Source organism: Vigna angularis, chromosome 6 (genome assembly GCF_016808095.1).
Source record: "Vigna angularis cultivar LongXiaoDou No.4 chromosome 6, ASM1680809v1, whole genome shotgun sequence".
Classification (NCBI taxonomy): domain Eukaryota; kingdom Viridiplantae; phylum Streptophyta; class Magnoliopsida; order Fabales; family Fabaceae; genus Vigna; species Vigna angularis.
The window spans coordinates 34,478,023-34,489,100 of record NC_068975.1 but is presented as its reverse complement, the minus strand read 5'-3'; the positions used below and the strand labels follow the sequence as shown (position 1 = coordinate 34,489,100).

The 11,078-nt window shown below is 30.9% G+C and overlaps 1 protein-coding gene across 1 annotated transcript; it reads left to right on the top strand.

Moving 5' to 3' along the window:
- Positions 1-5,389: 5,389 nt before the first annotated feature.
- On the top strand, positions 5,390-9,404 carry LOC108341133 (protein CHUP1, chloroplastic). Its single transcript, XM_017578783.1, has 6 exons — positions 5,390-6,855; positions 7,224-7,355; positions 7,504-7,685; positions 7,813-7,924; positions 8,686-8,820; positions 8,931-9,404. The coding sequence occupies exons 1-6, from the start codon at positions 5,731-5,733 to the stop codon at positions 9,054-9,056; spliced, it is 1,812 nt and encodes a 603-aa protein (XP_017434272.1). The 5' UTR covers positions 5,390-5,730; the 3' UTR covers positions 9,057-9,404.
- Positions 9,405-11,078: the final 1,674 nt, after the last annotated feature.

Below are 11,078 nucleotides of genomic sequence, written 5' to 3'. Positions count from 1 at the left end.
GATAAAAAATTTGTCTTCACAGGGAATATATATATATATATTTAAAATAATAAGTATTTTTATGTTGAAAACAATGATGACGTTAAGTGACATAGAAACAAAGTTTCTTTGTTCTTAGAATTGAGATTTGGCATTATGTTAATTAAACGGACCCAATCATGGATTGATTATTTCGCAATTTCAAAAGCAAAAGCAAAGGTTTCAGGCATTTGAAGGTCATCTAAATGGCTGTGAAAGTCATGTTATGTACTCTGCAAGCTTGCCTTCAAAGACCATTCCTGAGTTGCAGTGTAAAGTTTTGTCTCACGTGTTTTTAATAAAAAATTTAATGCTACTATCTATATTAACTATTTTTTAAAAGGAATTATTTTTTAATTTCTTCATTTAATAATAACTGTTGTTTAATTTTCTCTCACTCGTTAAAAGTAAAAATAAATAAACATATTACTTTTAAAATAATTTCAATATAGTAATCTTACTTTTTTCAGTAAATGTATTATTTTGACAAACAGGTTAATTAATTTGACAACAGTTTAAGAAAAAAATATTTTTTATTGAAATGTCTCTCGTTCGCTTGGAGAGATTCATAAAAGAATTAATTTGATGACAATTTAAAAAGAAAAGCAATTGATGATTTATGCAAATATCAGAATATAATTTAATTAGAATTTTGATTATGAGGCTAAACAGCAGCCGGAAGTATTGTTGGCCAAAGAAACATTATAGTGATTATTTTGCCCTCATACTTAGTACTTTCGATGTAGTTTAAAGTTTTTCACATAAGAATAATAATAACTATGTGACTTTATTAAACTAATCCGATTCTCTCCGTTGGTTTACTAAAACAGGTACGATAATAAATTCATAAACAATTTAAGAATAAAAGATTAATATTTTATAGAAAATAGAGAATATCAATAAATTTTAAATTGATTTTAGAAAAGAGTAAAATCGTGGTCATTTTGAGATAAAGACAGTATCTTTTTGTTGAGATGTTAAAAAGATGTTATAGAGATAATTCCATACTCTATGATATGGTTAAAATCATATAAAATGTTGAAAGAAAAGTTTTATGATTAATGATGTAGTTGTAATTATAATATATGATTGTGATTTTTAGTTGATTGGTTAAGAGTAATGATTTATTGATGTCTGTTAATGGAAAATTTTGACTTCTAAGTTACCTGTTTTAAACAGTTGGCACATAGAAGTTGAGGAAGGCAGGTATTTGGTGCTCATTGGTTGGATGCTTTGCGTAACTTGTAAATAAAAATTGAAGTTTCAAAGTGGCAAAGCTAAGTAATGAAAAAGAAAGGGAGTGCCATGCTTCTAACTAACGCCTGTTTCATGCCTGGGGAAGACGTTACCAACTAAATTTGGTTTTAGAATCTGCTTAGACAAATATATTAATTATTTCATTTTTCCCTTTAATTATTCTTTTCATTTTGACATTATTTCACTGAATTATTTTATTCTTGAAACTTGAGTGGGAAAAGGTCATATTCAACAAAAGTGGGGAATATAAAAGAGGGGGGAGTATGAAGAGAAAATAACAAGGGTGTTAGTAACAACTACTCAATTCCTCACTTGGGTTGGAATTTTGATCCGGTCCATGATGACAGAAGCTGCTTGTTTCTCTATGCACCTCCAAATGTTTCTTTCTGCATTTCCAATTTTCGAAAATAGCTCAATAAATAAGGTTACATGAAAACAAGTACATCAATATTACAATATATAATTATAAACTCTCCTTTATTTAATCTTTACTTTTTATTTTCAAATATATTTACAAAATAAATATTTGTACCCCTAACATATATGATATTTATTCCGTGTCCTTTCCTTTTTAAACAGTGTAAAGCCTTTTTCCAAATTATCTTTTGTGTCATGCAATCCATGCGGTATCACAAAATCTCTTCCATCCCAACTCAAATTAGTTTTCCGCCCAATTCTAAATGGACTAACAAAGCAATTTTCACTTTTAATTACACTTCAACTTTCGAACCCTTAAATCTAACAAAGAAAAAGTCTTCATGCCCACAACAAAATCGGCCACTTTTGGGTCTCTTGAAAACTAAAACTCCCCGGTTTCCTTTAGAGCACACTAACTCAAACTTCGCATTAATTCGAACAAATATATTTTGAAATCCAACTAGCACATCAATATTTAAAAAATTATTATATTTATTTATTGCACTTGGGACAAACTTTTCCTAGTCAAAAAAAATAACACAACAAAAATTATTAAAAAATTTAAATATGAATCTAAATCTCGTGTCTCGAGTAAAAATAAAAAAATTAAACATCAAAAAATTCTATAAAATTATCATTGATGTTAAAATATGTCATAGGTATAGATTAAATTCATATTTTATTAATATTGTATTACCCCAATTATCCACTCTAAAAACAAACAATTAGTATTTTTCGTTGATCATTTCTTAAAAAAACATTATCCTCTTTTTTATCTCAAGTCAAAAATGTACTTTTATTGGATTCAATTTTTTTAGGACTGTTACATTTAAAAAACAAACAACTTATATTTATATTTTAATTAATTAATAAGGTTTCATTGTATCATTGGATTCTTTTTTATATGAAATCTCAGATTTTTATTTTTTAGAAATCTATTTTTAAAAATGTCATATAATTTGATCATTTAAGTTAATAATATATTAATAATATTGTTGAGAATTTTTTAAACAAAGGTTTGTTCAAATAACGTCCTTATTCAGTCAATGAAACATTCCTAAAAGTATATTTATCACTTAAAAACCAATCTCTTTTTGAGTTTTTTGAATTTTAAAATCTTAAATTTTACTCAATAAGAAAATTCATAGATACTATATTTGTCTACTGACCTAATCTCGTTGAATTTTTATAAATTAAGTTTCACTCAATAAATGATATACTCGTCTTAGCAAACCAAGCTCCTAAGAGTCTTAAAGGTTTAAAAATGAGTCTTGACTTGATTAATAAGTAAAAGGACCTCAATTTTTTTTATTCTAAAAAATCGAATTTTCACTCAAATCATACCACAACATCGTTATTCACCATATCATATAAATTTCAACAATCATCAAATAACATAGATCAAGTGTGGTGATCACAACATTTCTACAACCATCTTCAACTACTACATAAAACTTCTAAAATTTTAAATCTAGCTTCTTTTATTTGGAATGAGTCTCTTATTACTATTATAGTCCCCGAGACTCATACTATTTTCCAATGCATAAATTCATATCCAACATCATAAAATACATTCATCATAGAAATCATACAAAATGAATATATCACAAAACAAATTAACAATAATAAAATATTATTATAAATGGTCACTGGAGAAGAATCAAATGTTTGACAAATCAAATGGTACATCTGGTTTTTAAGATTCCTCTATCTTACCATCAAAAAATAACCTTCATGGGGAACTAAGAAGTTGAATCTGGCAGAGCCGGTTAGACATCTTCTTATCCTTTCAGAAAAATGCAATAGAAAAAGAAAAACAATAAATCTTCTAGGGAACTAAGAAGTTGAATCTGGCATGGCATAGCCATTTAGACATCTTCTTATCCTTCCAGAAACATGGAATAGAAAAAGATACACTAACACATAGACATACACAATAATTCAATAAATGAATAGTAATTAGATAATTGACATAAAAGTCTAGGAAAGTTAGCTCCCCTTACCTCTATTCCAGACTTAATCTCCTTATAAATTGTTCCCAAAAACTTCTAAAATTTTACCTTTGCAACTAGAATTTCTTCGAACTCTCTCTTCTCTCATAATTTCTCAATTTTTGGTGCAATTTCAGCCTTCTCCCTTGCTTGCTATTTATAAGCTAAGATTTGACACTATTTAAATTTTTTTATATTTTATTAAAATAATATATTATTAAAAAATATATTTTGACTTTCTCTCATTCCACTTTCGAAAGGGGTTTTGTCCCTTTGCAATCATTTAATTATATATATATATATATATATTTACAAAACCTTCTAAAAATTTTTAAAATTTTGAATTCTTTCTTCTAAAATTACTATAATCCTTTATCCTAAATTTTTAATTTTTCTTATCATAATTTTCTTATCAATTATATTTTCTACCTTTAAAATTATTACTACTAACAAAGAAAAATTGATACTATTTATTAAAATAAATAAATTATGGACTTTAAAATTTTAAACTCTTTTTAGTCACATGTTACCATTTTATAGCGTATACATGCAAAACTTCTAAAAATAAATTTATAAAAAATAAAAGATGAAGTTAATAATGAAAATTTTGATCCAACATAAATATTGTATTTTATGTTAAAAAATTTATGATAAACTTTGATGTAAAAAAAAAATGAGTAGATTGATTGGAATTTAGAAAAAATGTAGAGAAAGATAAAAATAATAGTTTCTGAAAGATAGTTTGTCTTTATAAAATAAATCTCAACTAATTGATTTTTCAATTTATAAAACTTACATTTTAATAATAAAATATTTAAACTTCATTTATAAAAGATCATTATTGCTGTTAATTATTTTCTAAAATCCTTCCATGTTTAATGAAAATAATAAATTTTCTATTATAAGTTAGAAAAAGTCAATAAACAAACAAGATATAAAAAAAGTTATTGTCTATTTTAAATAAATTTCAATTCATTAAGAATATGATACTAACGTTTTCTACAATAAAATAATCCGTCACAAAAATAAACATCCATTATATTATTTTTGGAAAAATAGTATGAGCCCTTTTAGAGGAAAAATAACCAAAAAAAAATTGTATGGTTTAAAATTAAACTATGCACAAATCAAGTTATAAAAATTAATTTTATTAATTTCTTTAAAATTTGATTTGTAATTCATATATAAATTAGTTTTGATTCATACAAAAATAATTTCCGTTTCCTTTTCTTCTGAAACTAGTTTGTTTGAGGTGTAGGGTCATGGTCAATTATTAGGTCATCGACGTGTCATTTCAAATCTAAATTTTGTTCAGTAAAAAAAATTCCTTTACATCTAAACTCTTCAAATAATACACGTAAAAGATACTATAATGTGAAAATTAAATCAAGTTAAACAAAATAAATAAATAATAAATACTGTAATTAATGTATAACTTAAAACTGACCTAAATATCGCCGAAACATTAATTAATTTACTTTAATCATATTCAAACTATTCGATATGATAAACCACCATTCAGTATCTTAGATAATTGTCCGACTTAGTTAATCATGGAGAGTCGAAATTTGTGACTGATAAGATGGTTCACCGTTGTGATTGAAGTTTACTGAATAGTGAGTGCATATGTGATTATTATGTATATAAATCATAACATAATAGCATGTATTTGGGAGAAGGAAAGTAAGGTATTAAGAAATAGTAAGATTAGTGAGAAAAAAGAGAGTAATTAAAGGTTATTTTGATGTGTGAAGCAGTTAAGGCAAAGTGAAGAAGAGGCCCCAGTAGAAGGGAAGTCCGTTGATGATCGTAAATGGAGACCCACTTTATTACAATTTTGCCTCTTTTGCAGGAATCTCTTCCTTCTCTACCCGGACCTTCACTTGTTTCTTTCTCTGTCTCCCTCCCACTCCCAGACAGACATTCGGACAGCGACATCTTTCTTAGTTTTAGCTTTCACTTCCAATGACATTGCAAACCAGACAACCCTAATCCAAAATCAAATCCTACCTATTCCCATTCTTATTCCTGTTCCTTTTCCACCTCAATGGTAGCTGGCAAGGTCAAGCTCTCAATGGCTTTCCCCAAGTCCCCTGCGCCCCCCACTCCTCCCCACTCCTCCGCCACTAAATCCTCCCTCACGCGCTCCTTCGCCACTTACTTCTCACGCTCCTCCGCTCAGGTTCAGCCCCGCCCCTCCGACGTCCTCGACCTCCTCCGCCTCGTCGAGGACCTCCGCGAGAGAGAGTCTCGCCTCAAAACAGAGCTTCTCGAACACAAGCTCCTGAAAGAAACCGTTGCCATCGTTCCCCTTCTCGAAAACCAGATTTCCGCAAGGGACGCACAAATAGAAAGTAACAACAACAAAATGGAACAAGTGGAGGCAGACAACCGGAGGCTCAGGAACGAGCTCCAAGAACTCAAGCTCCGAATGGAAGAAGAGAAAATAGAGAACCTGAAAAAAACTAAAGCGTTGGAGGATGAGATTGCAGAGCTGAAGAAAACGGCGTCGGATCATGTCTGCAAGGCATTGGTAAATGAAGTGCATTCTTCGATGGAAAACGACGAGCATTCTTCGGTGAGGCTTCAAGCGCCTTTGGAGGTGCCAGTGAGGTCCACTTTGATCAAGAGTTTGAAGAAAACGACGTCGGATCATAGAAGTGTGAACCACAAGCAGTTTGAAGCAACTGTTCAAGATTTTAAACCAGAAATGGCTGAAAGTGAAAGGCCGCGTCGTGACTCGGGGGAGCTCGCCGATTCTACTGAGTCCATTTTAACAAGATCACGTGCGCCTCGCGTTCCCAAACCGCCACCGAGACCATCGTTGTCTTCTTCATCAATGCGCTCGCGGTACACCGATTCTGCGGCGTCGGAGAACGGCAATGTCGAAATAGAGAAAGTGATATCACGACCTCCCCCGCCGCCTCCTCCTCCTTTCAAGGCTGCGTTGAAGACTGCTCCGCCTCCTCCACCTCCGCCGCCGAAGGGGAGTAGGCAGGTTACGGCAAAGGTGAGGAAGGTGCCGGAAGTGGTGGAGTTCTATCATTCCTTAATGAGGAGGGAATCGCAGTCCCGGCGAGAATCACTCTCCGGCGTGGTAGAACTGCCTCCTGCGGCCAATCCACGTGACATGATCGGTGAAATTGAGAATCGTTCGTCTCACCTGCTCGCGGTAAGTGTGTTACCTGTTTTTTTTGCAGAAATTACGAATGTGCCACTGGTGTCATTGTCAAATGCAAAAATGCTGACTCCCATGCTTTAATTTGAAATTGATTTATTTATTTTTAACGTAAGACAGCAATTAAATTCGAATTTGGGTGCCCACGACTTTGACAATGCCGCAAAGTAGATAGGCACTTTATGGAATCACTTTTTTAATTGTCGAACTACAAAAGGGAAAAGAAGATCCTCCATTAACTATGTCCTAGAGTTATTGGGTTTAGTTATTTGGTTAGAGCCTAATTTAATTTAGTTTAGCATAAATAAAGATGGCTTCTTGAGTGATCACCTCGGCAATATTTCCTTGTTTTTTTTTTTCAGATTAAAACAGATGTCGAGACGCAAGGAGACTTTATTAGATGCTTAATCAAAGAAGTGGAGGGTGCTGCATTTACAGACATTGAAGACGTTGTGCTCTTTGTTAAATGGCTTGATGACGAGCTTTCCTATTTGGTATGTATTGTTGGATGATATTATTTCTAAACAGAATTTTTACAACAATATATTGTGCAAATTGGCATAAGAACTTCATGTGCAAATAGCATTTAGATTAAGATAGAAAAGAAGAAGACTCATTTGCTATGGTTGGTTTTTATTTTAGGTGGATGAACGAGCAGTGTTAAAGCACTTCGATTGGCCGGAGAAGAAGGCCGATGCGCTGCGCGAGGCCGCGTTTGGGTATTGTGATCTGAAGAAGATAGAATCTGAGGCTTCCTCATTTCGTGATGATCCTCGGCAGCCATGTGGTCCAGCTCTCAAAAAGATGCAGGCTCTCTTTGAAAAGTATGCGTATCCTTGACCCACATGGGAATATGATAACAACATGATCTGTAAAATGTTAATTGAACGTTCTTTTGCACACAACCTTAAATAACACTCTAATGTTGGGTTAAAAATTGGGTTATGGCAGATTAGAGCATGGAGTTTTCAATATCTCGAGAATGGGAGAGTCAGCTACAAATAGATACAAAGTCTTCCACATACCTGTACAGTGGATGCTTGACAATGGTTTTGTGAGCCAGGTAATTTTTATGATCAATTGGGAAGTGACATATACTTAATTTTAACTACATTCAGTGTGGATAACCTCAGCCTATCTTCGACGTATCAGTGACCAACAGTTGTTTCAATTGATTTAGACTACTCCAAATGATTAATTTTGTAGATTTCTAAAAGAATTATCTCGGTCCTATTTGTTTAATAGCGTTCGTTACTTCTCTTTAAGTAAGCCTATTTATAAATATCAATTCGTTAAATTTCATCGTGTCGGAATAATACATTCCGATCGCTAAAAGATTTCGTTGATAAAGTTAACTACTGTATGTGATGCCTAATGTAACACCAAGATGCAGTGCTGGTAGCAAAACGACAAGGCAAAGGTTGGATTCTTACTTGTTTGTCTCTGCAAATTTCTGCATGAGCACATGTGAAATCACAGATCTCTAAAATCCATCTGTTTGTCTGCTCAGTCGTTTAAACTTGAATAAAGAAAACGAGATTCCTTATTCCTGACCATTAATATCTTTGTCGCATTCAAATGGCAGTTAGATGGATCATGGATAGTACACATTTAATACGTTTTAAATTACATTAGTAAACAAAAAGGCCACATCCTTCATACATGCGAATAAACAAACATAATTAGATATGGATAGCTTCGTACTTAGGTTGCTATTTACAATTTCTAGTGTTATACAGTGAAGAATGACAAGCTAAATTCTCAAGTGTTGGTTACCTTATTCAATTTTTTTTCTTTTGCAACTTCAACTTTATGTCATGACAGATCAAGCTGGCATCTGTGAAACTAGCCATGAAGTACATGAAGAGAGTCTCTGCTGAGCTTGAGACAGTTGGTGGTGGTCCTGAAGAAGAGGAGCTCATTGTCCAAGGAGTTAGATTTGCTTTTCGAGTACATCAGGTAAATCCTACAGATATGTTTCAACGATAATACAAAACAGGTGCCTGTTCTAATACAGATAGAGCATAATGGGCCATCTGAAATGATAATGAGCTGTTGATGTTTGGCAGTTTGCTGGGGGGTTTGATGTGGAGACAATGAGAGCATTCCAAGAATTGAGAGATAAAGCGAGGTCATGCCAACTTCAATGCCATAGCCAGCAACAGAAATTTCTTTGCAGGTCTGCAACCTACTAGAGATGGAGCAAACTCAGCTTCAGAAAATAGTAGCACCGATTTTGATGTATAGATAGTGACATTTTGCTTGTGAATACCAATAGAATGGCCATCCCTTTACCAAGACGCAATCATAATTCACCCATTCATTAATGAACGACTTGGATAGGGAAACCACGCAATCACTCAATCAGTAACACCATATGTTTCCTCTCACTCACGTTGCTGTTACCAATTCCTCCAAAACCAGTGTCTTTTATTTTTCTTCCCGACTCTAATACTAGTAAATTGTTTTTGTTTCCATGATTCATTCATATCGGTTGATTGAGTTGATTCAGACTATTTTTATGGCCAATAAAACCTTCTATATTAATTCAATGCAGTCATGTAATTGAACCCAATAGTTTATAAAAACAGTTATTGGTCCATCTGATTTTATATGACATTTAATAGCTTAACACTTGCATTAAAGAATATAATTAATATTTTATATGTTACTTCCTAATATGTTTTTATTTTTCGAATTAATTATTCATTTACAAGAATTGAAAGGAATACTCTTAATGAGTTTGGATTATGGGTAGTCTAGAAACAGGAATGTTTAACGTGTCGTTGGTTTTGTAAGACAACAGTTAATGCAATTTTCTTTAAAACATAAAGGAAGACAGTAGTACATAAATATTTAATAAAAAAATTGGAGCCGTGTATAGTATATTAATTAGCACCAACTTTTATTAATTTTATGAGAACAATATGATTTTATTGATTAAGTAGTCAAATTAGTATATGAAAGATAAACAGTAGTCATATTAAGCACTTCAATTATAAAAAGAAGTATATTTGTATGTATTATCGTGAAATCGGTTTTTAATAGTGTATATTTCATAAATTTGAGAAGTATATTTGTGGATCAGCTCATCCAAATTTTAAAAAAATGAATAGAAAATTACCAAAATTATTTATAATTTTTTTAATTTTAAATTTCAATAATAAAAGAAAGCCAATATTTGGTATAAGTATAAACAATTACAATAAAAAAGTTAAAGGTTATTAATTTTCATTTACTAAAAATAAATAAAAAGAAGTGTATTATAAAAATTATTTAAAAAATTATAAAATAAAATGTATACTTATATTTATATATATAATATTAGTAAAATAATAGATAAAAAAGATTTATTTATATAAACATAGAAATAATGTTACATAAAATGATATATTAAAAATATTTAATACAGTTGTTGGATGGGACCGATAGAATGAACCCATATTTTAGTTCATATAGATTACAAAATCTGTGAGAAACTAATAAACTTAACATCTGATCCGTTTCATACATTTTTTATAATGAATAATGAAGGGATGAACATGACCCGTGAGGTATTACATCAAACCTCTTTTATATTCAATACTACATAGCTTATCCTATTAAACTTGTAAATTTTCTCTCTATTTTAAGTTATTTGTATAATTTTAAAGAAATACTTTATTTCCCTCTCTATAGATGGTCTTATTGAGGTGAGAAATTGTGTCTCAATGTTTTCAGATTACATAGGTGCCAAAATACTAATAATGCCTATTATTGTAAAGAAATCATTGAATTTTCAAAACACCAACCATTCTTCTCAATAATGACTGGCTATAAATATAGAACAGATGACAATATTTATGAGGATAAAATCTCTAGTACAAACAAAATGAATATGTTGTGTGTTTGAGATGGTATATACCACTTATATTTTGGTAAAATAAGAGAGTGAAGAGTGTGAACTTTTTTTCTTTTGGGCCCTTAAGACTCAAATGTTTTCTTTGTTGAAGTACTGTCCTATCAACTGGCACTGAAATTTATAGTTACAGTCCCATGAAATTGTTACTTTTTTATATTTATTTGATATATATATAAAATAATTATAAAAAAAATAAAAAAATAATATCAAATAAATGTAATATATATATATATATATTTTAAAAAAATATCTATCAACTCTCCTACAAACTATTAGATTAGACAAAAAAATATAACTTATACACATAATTTCTTTT